Source organism: Lissotriton vulgaris, chromosome 8 (genome assembly GCF_964263255.1).
Source record: "Lissotriton vulgaris chromosome 8, aLisVul1.2, whole genome shotgun sequence".
In the NCBI taxonomy this organism is placed as follows: Eukaryota; Metazoa; Chordata; class Amphibia; order Caudata; family Salamandridae; genus Lissotriton; species Lissotriton vulgaris.
Window position 1 is genome coordinate 744,141,682 of NC_141696.1, and position 14,545 is coordinate 744,156,226.

The 14,545-nt window shown below is 41.5% G+C and overlaps 1 protein-coding gene across 1 annotated transcript in view; it reads left to right on the forward strand.

The window, feature by feature from the left end:
- Positions 1-14,545, forward strand: part of LOC147697944 (uncharacterized) — a 1,308,576-nt gene that overhangs the window by 761,936 nt on the left and 532,095 nt on the right. Inside the window, exon 13 of the mRNA XM_086936165.1 lies at positions 12,198-12,242. Within this exon, the coding sequence (XP_086792291.1) occupies positions 12,198-12,242 (45 nt within the window). The remainder of the gene's footprint in view (positions 1-12,197; positions 12,243-14,545) is intronic.

A 14,545-nucleotide genomic window follows, 5' to 3' on the forward strand; every position in this document is an offset into this window, starting at 1 on the left:
AAATATTTAGCATACTTCAGAACCTCATCAATGGGCTTGGCTTGCCAACAGATTTAGTTGTCTTTGATCCATTGAGAAATTTCAGGTCTTAACCCTAACACAAATCGATAAATGAAGTGAGTCATGTCCTTCATCTCAATGTTATCTAGCCCACTGTACGTTTTGAACACCTGTAACAGTCGTTCATAATATGAATGTACAGTTTCATCTCTATTCTGGGTAGTTCTATCTATTCGGGTCCAATCTGTTTCTTTAGCAGGCACCTTTCCTTTCAGGTACAATATCACCTGATCATATTTCCTCATCACCTCTGCTGAGGGAGCTCCTGTCTTTTTGTCTCTGTAATATTCTTCACTTGGCCAATCAACAGCAATTTTACATTCTGTCCACAAATCTGGTGGAACTATAATGTCAAAGAACCCATCTAAATCTTTCAGGAGGTATTTTTTCACTTTAACAAATCTCTCGACCTGTCTGTACCAGTCTACAGGTTTCTCTCGTAATTTTGAGAAATCATTTGTAAATGACACAATATCCTGTCTGGACCATGGAACATGTACATATCCTCCACCTGGCACTTCTCTCATAGGATACAATGTTTCTGCCTTGTCAGCTTCCTTTGGGACATATTCAGAGGACATTTGTCTGGATCTACTGTCTTCCTTTTTCTTTGCCCACCTGGCTTTCCATTTTTCTAGGTCTCCCCATTTCTGTAACAGATTCAGCAATTATTTTATCTGCACCTTTTTCCCTGACACGTTCATGTTTTCTAAATCTTTGTCAGAAAATTCTGCTCTGTAGGGCTTTTGCAATACTTTGGATCTGCTGACGTCTATTCCCATATTAGCTGCTGTGTCCATTAGTTTCTCATGGAACACTCTGGTGTTTCTGGTAATACTTTTGCAAATGAACAGTAGTTCTTCCTCAGTAAGCGTGTTCAGCCTGTCCAGTCCTACATTCCCAGCCATTAGTTCTTCCAATTCTATTCTTAACTTGTAAATATCTAATGGTTTTGGCTGAGGATTTATCTTTTCTAATTCTCGGGTCCATCAATCTATTTCTTCCGGAGTCACTACTGTGGCACTTCGAGTACCTGCAGATGACTCTATCAGGACTTCTCTTGCACTAGTCCGAGTGTTCTTTCTCTGTGCACTGCCTTCTGGTTCCCTTATGGGCAAATCCATTAGGGAAATTACAGACTCGCATTCACTTGCCTGGTCATCAACTATTAAGGGCTCTTTTCTTGGCTGCACTACAGCTGGAGTAATAACTGGAGTCTTTGGACTAGCCTGCCTATCCCCATATAGAGGGACAACTGGGCCAATAGTTACTGGAATTGTCAGAGCTTCAGGACTTGAATTTAACTGGGATATTTTCTGAATGAGTTCATTTTTCTGCTTAACTAAAGGTTCTCATTCTCGTTCCTGTAAAACATTTTCCACTGAGGGTTCATGTATTACTTGTGAAATTAAAGGAGGGTAATGATTCGGGGCAGTTGGAATTGTCATACTTGATCCCTCACCACAGGACGGTCTATAACATGGAACAGTTGTATCGGGCATGCTCAATCCCTCATTACCACTAGATCTATAACCTGGACCTGTCGTATCAGATGCACTGGCCCTTCTATTACTGGAAGGCCTAAAGAATGGATTTTTCGAACTCAAGGACCTAGACTTCTCATCATATGGTGGTGGATTTTTCATTAATAAATCCTCCAGGTATTCATCTTCTGAATCGACCGCAGTCATTAAGTGTCGGGTTTTCTCTGTCCTTTTTCCTCCTACGGGTTCGTCTACAGTACATACTGGTAACAGCCCTTCCACCATCATATTCTGTCTCCACTGTTTCATTTTTTTCTCTCGGGTCTCTCTCTGTGCCTTTGAATAAAATTTGGCTAACCCCTTATCCATTCTTGGTCTGTCTCATTCAAAGGCCTCAATCTCCCATTCTTCTAAAGCCTCATATTGCGTCAACCTTGGTCGGGGATGTAAGTCATTCATTCGGGTCCTTAAATTAAACAAAATTCCACCGTTAAAGGTACCATCTAAGGGAAATGCTAAAACTCCGTCATCTTTGGTATATTCCACCCAATTTTCCAACCATACGCAGGTATGATACCCTTTGTCAAACAACATGAATGATGCGGGAGTATTAGGTGGTGGAATGATTGTACCCTCTCTGGTTTTGATAGGTTTATCCTTCTTGAAGTAATTTTTAACCTTGTCTACGAAAGTCATCTTTCTCTTGCTTCCGTACATTCCGTTTAGTCTACAACCTTTCCACTGATCTTTCGCAAACCCTAGGTACCTAGGATCAGGTCGAATCTCTGGATTAACCAAATACCACATATATTTGTGAAACTTAAATTGTGGGAAAAATACGTACTTATGTTTACTATTTTCTTCCAATGCTAGGGCGTATTGTAAATTTCAACAACCAATCAACACTGTGATTGCAAATAATTTCAGCCAATGGGTGCGCTGCTTTTCTGTGAGACACGGTCTCACGCTCCCGCACTCACCCCTCCTTTACAATACCAGCTCCGTTACACACCCGCTGTTTCGACCAATACCAGCGCGGCACAGAGTGACGTCAGCACAGCTCCGCGACTGACTCCCTCCTTCACAAGGTAACGGACACTCTCTTTCTTTTAAAGTGCAAGTGCTCTATTTAATTTACAACATATAACATTCGCCACTGTACTCGAGTGTCTAGAAAGGAAAGATTAGTTTCACTGCAAGTAAACCTCTTCTGTCTACTTTTCATATACTGCGGATAGATCCCTTCTGCCTACCCTTCACACAAGCATTAGAGAACCCACTACTTCTTTGACTCATCCACTCTTTTCGGGATATATACTAAGTCTAAAGTTTCACTAGCGAACTCCTTTGCTATCACTCAAGCTCCGACAAACCTACTACTCCTTTCTCGTGTGACCCTTACTAGGTTATATCACAACTGAAGTTTCATTAGCGAACTCGTTGCTATCATTTATTCAACTATTCATACAGAAAACCCTAATTAGGGCTTCCAGTTCTGCTTAACCATACACTAATTTCCCTCGAGCCACTGACCTCAGTGCAAGGTGGATTCTACGCACCACCCGCTATTCTGCCTCCGGAGATTCCAGACAAACATATAACAATCACTAACGATTTTGTTAATACATAAAATTATATAACATTATTTCATAAAAATATTTCAAAACATTTCAAAGCAATTCCAAACGATTTTACTTTCGATCGATATCATTTAGCAGCAATAACATTTTAGCTGCATTTATTATTTTTCACAGTTTATCAACAAGTAACCTATCTACCTATCTTAACTAGTCCCTAACCATACTACTGCTACCAGAAAATTACTGATAGAGCGCGCAGGTCACCCGACTAAACATAATGCACACTTGGGCCCATAAAAATAATTTTCATGTATACTTTAATCCGGTAACCTACACACTATTATCAGTAATTCAGTTCCCTTCTGTTTGTTTCCATGTACCTGACTTACCAATCGTTGAAACAGGTACCCATGATCACAATGGATCAGGAAGCTAGCTGTGGGAGTAAGTAGACAACACAAAAATACCATGTATCATTGAAATAACTGTTTGTACTCTTTAGAATGACCACAGACACAAGAAGTTTTAAACACCTTTATCTAATTATCTTCATCCTCATATGCCATGAGCCACAAATTAACACAGATCAAACTATCTATAACTAGAATAAGAACTATTGTATAGCTATGAATGAGAGTAAGAATCATTTAGAAACCGAAAAATATAAAGGGAAGGGAAAAACAAGGAACACAGTATTTTGATCAGCAGACTTTCGCAACTTTACTAAAGGCGAGTAAAGAAAGGGAACATACTAACCAAAGCGGACTTTCGAATTTCAGTAACGGTTTATAAGAAACGAAACTTATGCAATTTTATTCATCCAAATGAGCTTATTCTCTAAAGGGAGGGTAAGAATGGTACAAACTATATATGCATACAATTCGGCAATTGACTAAAGGTAGGTAGAAAGTGGAGCATACTAATAGACAAGATGCACGAAAATCTCACTTATAGAACATTGGGAAAGAAAAACGTATGCAAGTAGATTTTATTCGGGACGTCTAGGAAAGAGGGTTTGGAAAGTCAAACACCCACATAAATTATATTTACCTAAGACAGATCGAAGACTAACCCTGGCCACAGGTCAGTTGGAAAAGGCGGGAAAGGACCCTCAAGGACTTAGGCTGCCAGTGGGCATCAGGTACAGCTCATGGACAATCAGGACAGGATAACCCCAGGATTTGGATCAGGACTGGTCCTCACCAAAGGGAACGTCCAACACCAGCAGCTTCAGATGCAACGCCTGCGCTACCCCTCTCTGCAAGGAATCTGTCAGTAACCCCGATTGGGTTTCTCAAATCTCCCAGCAAAGTGCTTCGCCAGCACTTAAGGTTTCCCAAACCCCGACTGCGTCTGTGGAAATTACGGACAGAGTGCTCCGCAGATCTCTGTATCAATCACCTATAGAGTTTGTTGGGTCAGTGACAGGTCAGCTATTCGGACAAGTCGGACAAATTCTCTAGCTAAACCTAGGCTAGTTATACTGTTTTCGGGTCAGTGTACCACCCCCAATGTTGCAAGTGAAAGGTTCCCTATTTTCTGATTGGTCAAAGGAGGAGGTTAGGCCATTGCACCTCCTAAAATTTAGACTTTCTGAGGCTTAATATTCATTTTCATACCCACCCCCTATTCTAACTTCCCATGGCATATGGTTTACAAAGAACAATGTGGTACACATTAGTTATATACATTTGTTGCAACTGCAGGTACAGTTCGGCTTCGTCCTGCTGGGTTACAGGTCTGTTCCCAGGAGCATCTTGGCTTCAGCTGCCAGCTGGCTTGGTTCTATTGCTGCATGACTTTCTTTTCCCCCATCACATGACTAATACTATACGGGCTTCAAAGATGGAGTAGCAAGCGCCTCCCAGGCCCAAGGAATATGATACATGAAAAGTAAGCGAAAAACAATTTAGAAACACATAAAAAATAATTACACTGTATACCGTGATTGGCTATACTATACCCCTTACTTTGTAATAACTATAGCATTAAGAGTTAAGCAAAATAGACAGCTTTGCAAAAGCGGCAATGCAAGCACGGAGCATGTGAGAAACAAAGCGGCCATTTTAGCAATACTGCGCATGAGCAACAAGTTCCCTCCAGGACTGCGAATGCGTCACATCACATGGGTATGACCGACGCATACGCAGACTAAATTCCCGCAAAGTAGCGACCATTTTAAAGGCAAGCGTATTACGTTTTAGAAAACACATAGGCAAGCGTCTCTGGGACACCCCGTATTGTGTAAAATGTGCAATATTAGTGAGACAAACAGATTGATTACAAAGTTAAAGTTATTTGAGGTTCTTGAATACAAGCAAGTCGCGTAACATGCGAATACTTGCTCCATCAAGACTCTACACAGCAGCATGTACTTACTTAGTGTTCGATTTTCAGAGTCTCAGTTGGAGGCGAGCTTCGACCGGCAAAATCACGGCAAGGCACTCGTACTTGGCCGTGTAGGGAAGCTCTCCTTTTAAACGCGATGTATGATTGATCAGCTGACACCTAGGGTAGGTATGCTAGAGCGAGTGGTAGTTACATTTGCGGCGGCCATGTTGGAAGTATAAAGGCTTGTACATGTGAGGTAATCACTTTTCAATCTGATTTCCGTCATGCTCTCTATTTTTATATTTAACTTATCTCTCTATCTCTCTTGGAGTCAAATATTTCATTATCTATATCTGCGTAATATGCAATAGTTTTTTATGAAATATCGCAAGAGTCTGCTGATCTCAGTAGTACGCTGGTTGTTGTTTATAGGATAGAACGTGCGGCGGACATTTCTGAAGTTATTTTTGGCTCAATGGACTCTGTATTTTATTCCATTTGATGTTAATTAAATGACACTGTCTTCACTTATTGTCGATCGGGGTTGCCTAACGACCAGTCATATTAATTCCTAGGTATCCCATAAATTGAAAAGACACAATTTGTAAAAGCAGATATTATCAAAAGATAGTGGACTTTCAGTCCCATACTGGTGTCTTTTTTGTATTAGTCATTTAAAGATGTTTAAAGACGTAGCACAACATAGATATCTACTTTTTCTGTTGCATTCTAATGCGCGCACATTCTAACAAAACACTCAATCCTAATCACAGTGTTGACAATATTACACCAATGTTTAACAGAAACAAAGCATATTGACAGTCCAACTAATTAAGGCAAAACCTTTCAGGGGGTGACCCTGACCATGTCAGAAGGTAAAACTGTTGTTAATGCACATTGTTTTAACATCAACATGGCTGGATGGACCATTCTATTGCAGATTCTGATAGTTACATCTCAACAGTCGGTTTCATATAACAAATAGCATATCTTCAACATTATAGATGTAGCTGTTATCTTACTGGAACAGTTATGTTGATTGTTACAGCTAAATCTAGAAATTTACGCTAAACATGCCAGAGTATGCCATTCGGTGGGTGAATGTAATCAATATTTAATACTGTTTGCTGATTCCATCCTTGTCAACAACAGAAACCCTGTCTTACGGACGTGATTTATGTCAGCAATTTCTATATAACGGATCAGTCAACAAGTCCTGATCGTCGTTATGCTCCCCTATATCTTTTGCTTTGTTCGGGGATATTTTACTGCACTATGTCCAGATTTTTGGGATAGTAAAAAGAAACACCTAATGGCCAACAGTTCCAGTCACATAGAACAAACCCAGACACCTGTCTGGAACCTAAATCAATGCCAAGTATGCACCACATAAGGATCAAAAAATGTGTGATGAGCCGAATGACACCTCACTGGAACACCACTAACGGGGCAACTGGTATGTAAACTCCAGACTGGGCCCCTTTCTCATCATTGGTCATCATTCGGTTCAAAAGAAAATGTGTCCAAAACAACAAACCAAGAAGTGCAAGAAAACGTGGTAGCAGAGAAACTCTGCTTGTGACAAACAAAAGTGCTTAAAATCAGCAGGTACACCTCTCCGCAAAATTATTGAAAAATGGGTGTGCACTGTTGAATTAAAAAAGCTGATCGCTATTCTAACAAACCATTACCTAACGCCGACATGTTTCTCTGCCCTAATCTTTTGGCAGATTCTTCAGGGTCGCACAATTTGCTGCCACACCACTACTGGACACTTGCTCAATGTAAACCTCGCGCAGCTTGCTTTGCTCATACAAGCTGCCGGGGAACCCAGGAATTAAAATTATTACTCCAAAGGTGAGTTTTTGTAATCACCACGACTGTAAACATCAATCGTGATATTCCCAGACAGGTGCCTTGTCTCATTCTCCTGTTACCTAAAAGGGAGGGACCAGCAGCCATCTTAAGAACATATTCATCCGAGTATGATAAAGTTTTGGATTCAGACATTAAAGGATGTAATTAAGTCAATTGAGGAAAGGAGCACTAGGTAATAACCTTTGGCCACTTATATAGTGGCCCACAGCAGACAATGTCTGTGCTACAATGAATGAAAAGATGGGGTGGGTAACCCAATATACCCTCGCAGGCTTGGGCGAACAATGTGTAAACTATTAATTGCCTGCAAGGGATTTATTCTAAGATATTTTGAACAGCATGTAGAATCTATACTGAAAAAAAATATTTTAGATTCAAACTGTAAACATCAGTTGCTGTTTTTGATTCAGATATCCAATTATTTGAGGAAAATGAAAAACAACTACCACACTAGCTAAAGAAATAAGTATTTGCAACACAGGGGATAGTTGTATCAAAGATGTTATTATTTGTTGTAAAATCACAAGGGTCATGAGAATGAAACAAACTGAGAAATCTGATGTTCAAGGAATATTACAATCTTTCCTATATTACAAAAGACAAAGTCCAAACTGTTGCATAAAATAAGCAATGACTACTGCTGCATTAGAGGTAAGTCACTGGTGGCAAGATGTCAGTCGCACAGAAGTGGACGTATAGGTCGGTCTTAATGAGTCAATTCACAAGACCATCATCAGGACGGGTAATTAAATATATACCGAAGACCCCTAGAAGAATAACATGATATGACATTCAGTTATATTATCCCTCAAGTGTGGCAAAGCAGTTTAAATTATAAATATTTATTCATTCCATACATTATCACTTATGTATCTTGAAATAGTACAATTTGACTTTTCAACAATCCATTTGAGATGTTTGAGAACATACAGTTGATCCAGACGGTGTGGCGATGGATCGAGTGTACAATGATAATTCTAAATACAGGTCACTTGGGACTCAAAGGACAACAATATCGATTGTGTCGAGGTTTCTAACTTACTTTAGAGGAGAACTTTTTGTGGCCAACTTGAAGATGAATTACTTCCGTTGGTGACTGGTTCTCACTACAGTGAATGAAAGAATATACAGAAATACAGCGATCAAGACATGTTATGATCGACATAGCATAAGGCTAAAATGTCAGTGAGCTAACCAATGTTACCTGAGGAAATATATTGGACGCTCAGATTAGAGTTGACCTGTCTTTGAATCACAGGTCTTCTCTCGAGAAATCTCAGTTGAATCTGTGGATGTAATTGACATCACTTACTTACTGCCGTGTAGCAATCCAGGCAAGAGTTTTCTAAAATATCTACATTATTGCCATAATTAGATAAAGTGCTTACTGCAGCTAAAGGAACCATAAACGATTTTGTACATGTTCATCTGAACATTGTACGTTTTGCATTTTAATTAAGAGGGTACACAGTTGGTTACAGCCATGCTAATTGTTATAGCGATTCAGAGCCCCTTATTTTATAAGACTTCACCGGAAACGCTGAACCAGCTCGAGATGCTGTTCGAAAAAGGTCACAAATATGCGCAACATTAAACATTTCACATTAGAACCAGTTAGGCTCTGCGTCTACTTCGACCTGATTTTACCAGTTGGCTGGCCCAGATTGAGTGTTCACATTGTCATTAGACATGGGACCAGTGTTCATTAATTAAAGTGACTAGTCCCAGTAGATACATCTGCTATTTGCTGATCGATAAATCGGTAGGTATACTTATTCTAAACAAAGTTGGAGACGGCATTGTATTAATGTATTAGGTTATTTAATATAACCGAGGGATGAAACTATCAAATGCAATTAGGTATCGGGTCAAGCAGAGCGACCCGGTGCCCAAGCCTGAGAGGGTATATTGAGTTACCCACCCCTTCTTACTATTCAGGAAAGGCACATGGTCCCTTTCAATGTCAGTAATCCTCCTTTGGCACAACAGATTCCTCTGGCAGTGTGCACTACGCAGATCCAGCTTCTTTGATCCCATGTCTCCACAAGTGTATCTCTACCCTGTTGAAATATGACACCAGTCGTTATACTGCAGTGTGCTTTTGAAGACGGGGTGGTTCAGAGGGTTTCCCTTTAAACCATAGATGCCCCCCCTAAATTCCAGTCCTGTTTGCCATGAGACAGTGAAATGCAGATCTCAACCTTAAGTGGGGTCATGCACTGGCTCACAGAGGTCAAGTGTCAAAACCTCTCCCTCTAATCTATCCACTTAGGGAACAGTCCAGCCCGAACTGCCAAGCCATGTCTTCCCTCGACCGGAAACAAGCATCCTGGGACCGGTTTCGGATTCATAATCCTCATCAGCCAGGCTATCTTGAATCCAGTGGTAGAGTGAACAAGGGACCCACGTCTGGGCATACCCTGCCAACTTAGGGCAAACAAAGCGATACCAAAGTGGATGATTTACGGAGTTAACCAGGGAAAACATGGCTTGGCAGTTCGGGCTGGACTGTGCCCATGAGGCACAGGGCTAGACTCATTTGCATATGGTCATGTCTGAACTGGGCTGGTGGAGTGAGCTAAAGAATGATGATGGATTAAACCCAGATCAGTTGACTGGGGATGAGTCTTTGATTTGCTCAAGCACTCCATCCATCATCCCTTTTGGTATCGCTTCAGCACGGAAACGGCACTGGTGAAAGTCTTAGATAAGACTTTCCTTAAATGAAGGGCACTGAGCGATTCTGGTGCTATTAGACCTTTCTGGAGCTTTCAACGCTATCTCCCATTCAGTCCTGATTTAAAGACTGGAGGAGATAGGTGTTTGGGGGAAGCCTTTAAGGTGGTTGAGAAATTTCTTGAGTGAGCGCTGCCTTGAGGTGCAGCTAAGGTCCTTTTGCTCACATACCATAGCCTTAAACTGGGTACTGCTGCACTTTCAACATATCTGACCCCATTGGCCCAAGTGATAAAGTAATTTGTGTTTGAGGTCATCTCTCATGCAGATGACACCCAAGTTGTCCTCACAATGGGACCTAATCTGAACTCTCTCAAATAAAGATTCTGTAATTGTATGGATAAGATTGCCTCTTGGATGCAGTCCAGCTAAACACTAGCAAAACTGAGCTTGTACAGTTTGGAAAAGCCCACTTCGTGTGGTCAGAGAACTGGTGGCCGCTGAGTTTGGGCCCGGCTCCTACCCCTAGAGTGTCAGTAAGTTCTTTTGGAATTCTGGTTGATGAAAACCTCTCTATGAGGAAACATGTGAATGCAATTGTGGAAAAATGTTTTGGAACCATGCTTCTCCTCAGGAAGGTCTTCCAGTGGCTATTGTTGCAGGCTAGGAAATGCCTAGTCCTGGCCCTCATAATTAGTCGCCTTATTTATGGTAATGCTTTAATGATTGCCATGAACGGAGGACTGTTTTCCAAGCTCAAGGTGGTTCAAAACCCTGCAGCACGGTTAATTAGTCATCCTACGCCTTGCTCGCCCTCAGTACCCATTCTCGATACCCTTCACTGGCTGCCTATAAAAAAAATGGGCCAGGTTCAAACTCTTATGCTTTGTCCATAACACTTTGAATGGAAGTGGGCCATCCTATCTGTAGTATAAACTGACACTGTTAAGATCGAGTGGGAAATTCTTACTATGTCCCTGCTGTATTCGTATCACCAAGTATGGTGGGCGCTCATTCCCACATTTAGCCCCCAGCACTGGAATCAGCTTCCTTTGCAATTGCGCCTATGCACTAATTTTAAACAGTTAAAAAAATCTCTAAAGACATGGCTGTTTTAGTTTTTAGTATTTTGGCACTCTTCTAGTCGGGGATTATACAACTTTGTATAGTTGCAATAGCGCAGAGAGACCCTGTTGGGGTGATATGTGCACCCATACAAACTTAAGCACAAGCGCCAGTGCGTCCCCATAACCCTGCATTAGCAGGCGTATTACATGTTCGATAGGCCAATCGGGTGGGTCACACACTCAGTGCCTCGTCCCACTTTTAGCACCGGGTATATGGTGTACCGTTTTTCAGGGCACTTATAGGTACAGCACCTAAACCAATTATGTGAGTGCCCCTCTTGGCATGTGTAGGAGGGGCATGAGCACTTTCCCACTGCAGTACATTGGGTAAGCGCCCAGAGTCCGGAGGCCATGCACGTAGAATCAGCGAAAACCAGGACGAAAAAGCAAAACGTTTTAGGAAAATACTCTAAGAAGGGCCATTTCAAACTGGTTTGGTTCCACATACAACAAGCTGTGGTGGGGAAGGGGCTTCAGGGTGTCTCTTGGCTTCTGTAAAATCAACTAACAAATTTAATAAACCTTGGCATTTTGAAAATTGGGTGAGATTACACAAATGTAACAACGTTTTCACACAGCCCTAATTAAGGACAGTTAAATGGTGCCCATGAAGTCCAATATTGTGGTTTGTTCCAACATCTTCTCTTTTTGGAACGCAGCAATGTTAGTGGCTAAGGAAAGCAGTCCCAAGCTGCACAAGTTGGGGTTGCTTACTTGATGTGCTATAGTGATTTTTGAAGGTGGGACTAGCTATATCTTCTCAAAGCGACTATCTTTGGCAGAAATGAAGGGATATCCTGAGCTTCTAGGGACTGTGACATAGTGTTGGTGTGGGTTTTTTATAAAATGTATTAATGTATTACCACTTGATTAACATACACTGAAATCGAGATATTCTTTGAGAAACTGTGTTTATTTTAATGCTGGGCGCCGTAGGCCTCAATTTCAGAATAGTTGGTGCTGCTTACATTTTGTAATACATTCAGGAAACATTTATGCTTTTGATCGAAGGTGTCATCCTTTACCCTCTGTGGCTTAACCAGATTACTTCTGTATTTCAGTACCTGCTCCTGCTGTCCAAGAAAGTAGCACGCAAGGAGCCGCAAGTGAGTCTTATTCTATTCTTATACATTTAAAGTGTCACTACACACATGTGTACATTTGCCACTGTCTCTAATCATGAATCTGAACTTGGTCACATAGCAATTGCCTGCTTCAGTTTCTTATATATGCTTTATTTCTTATACATGCTTTATTGTCAGATGCACTTAACCCCCATCTCTCAACCCAGTGCAGGGGAACAGCACCCATGTGTGATTCATAGTGAAACATGGTTCCAACGTTTTAAGATAGGTCATAGATGCATTCAAAATCATCCCAGTCATACCCTGAAGGCCTGACTAAGACAAGATTTTCGAAGTGTCTCACACCTTTGTTCTTCTGTATTTGATCTTCAGTATGTGTTAAATATATCTGCAGCGTCCTTGAACCACTGTTTATTGTCTGCTCTGCAATTATGAGCCAGAAGCGAAGGAGAGGGCACCTAATGAAGACAAGTACCTTTCACAGCTGCTTAATATCATAACATGTGGGCAACAGGACAATTAGCACATGTCTCTTCTATCTCGCTCATCACAGGCAAATAATCAGTGTTTCCTTCTTGTCTCAGCCAGTAAGGCTACAATATGGAAAACGATAGTTAGTGGCTGCATTTTAGGCATGCTGATTGGCAAAGAGAATCTCAGCATTGTGATACAGAATTCTAATTTTTATTAACAGTGGATCCCAAACTTTTCAAGAGGGAATTTATCGCCTCCATAATGTTAAAAGATATAAGAGAGCTTTCGAGCTGCTCTTTGTATGGGCCATTGCCTAAGCTCAGGAAAGTGATGCAGGACTAAAAGCCAACTAAGAGTTGATAGAGAAGGCAGCATCTTGGTAAGGTAACTAAGTGGACCTGACCTGAAAGTCTGCCAAACTCTATATCTATCTGAGCTTAAAACCTTCCAGACTAGCAGTTTTTTTACTCCTGGCCAGGAGGTTTAGCTCTCATGCTTGCAACACCATTGAAATATTGATTGTTCCTTAAGGTTCACATGGGCCTGGTGGTAGAGCCCATTGCTGGGGGATATCTTCCAGCCAAGAACTGTGGCGGTGCCATGGTCTCGGAGAAGAGCCACAGGGCTTGGATTTTGGTTGCAGTACGGAAGTGGGCTGATTGTCCCACCCTCTGCATTGTAACCATCACCCCTTTGGAGGATGGTCAGGCATAATGGCATCCAAAGGGAAACAAGCTACTGCAAAGCCAGGAGGTCTTTATTTAAGGTGCTTATGCATGCAGTTTAAGTACTTTAAAGCAAGAGAGATTTTTAGAAACTATAGACTGTCTATATTGAAGGTTCACTTGCCTTCTGTACAGTCTTATTTCTATGCAAAAAAATGAGTAACAAGAAGAGTTGGTAGTGGACATACATGGAGCACAAAGGGGTAAAGAGCGAAGATTGGGAGGGTGGAGCAAGAGAATGTAGCTAGCGGGAGGGACAAGGAGCACCCAGGGTAAAGAGTGAGGGGCAGGAAGGACGAATGATAGGGAGATTCTGGCGAAATGAGGAGTGCCACACAAGGGGAAGAGAGCAGGGGAGGGATCCAGGAGGAGCAGACTCGAGGGGAATGTGAGGGTGTAACGAATGGCATTGAGGATTCAGTAGAGAGGCCTGTATTTATGAAATAGTTCATATGCACTTCATTGCAAGCAATCCATTGGAGGCGTAAATGAAACACCCTGACAGCCAGCAGCACCACGTGAAAGGGAAAATTTCCTGTGGACTAGGTCAAAATGTCGGTCAATCAAAAAAAAATGTGTATTCAGACCATTGACCCTTTAACACATAAACACATTTTTGATCTTACATAAATACCATCCTATTGAAAATGACATAACATCTTAATTCCTTAAAATTACATTTTCATACAATTCATCATAAAAAATTATGTTTAAAATTTCTAATTCTAAAGACTCTTTTTTTTTTTTTTTTTTTTTTTTTTTTAAATATATTTTTATTGCAGGAATCAGTACAACAATACAGTAACGACCAGCATCATATTATAGCCAACTCGTACAAGATATAGCCCACCGACCCCCTTCCACAGTATTGCTATACAGCCAAGCGGCCCATATTCCTGGGGTTGGGCGGCGAATGTAGCTGGGGTCGGTAGGATGCTGGAGCTGGTCCGGATAACACACTGTCCGTCATCTGCTTTTCTAAACAAACCCCAACCCCCAAAAAGATACCCCCCCCCTCAAACTACCAGTCATTGTGAAACTCCCCCCTCCCCCCCCCCCCCCACCATCAGCGCCAGGGAGTTTTATCACTGTAGGATCCACTGCTTGACCCTCGGGGAAGGTAAT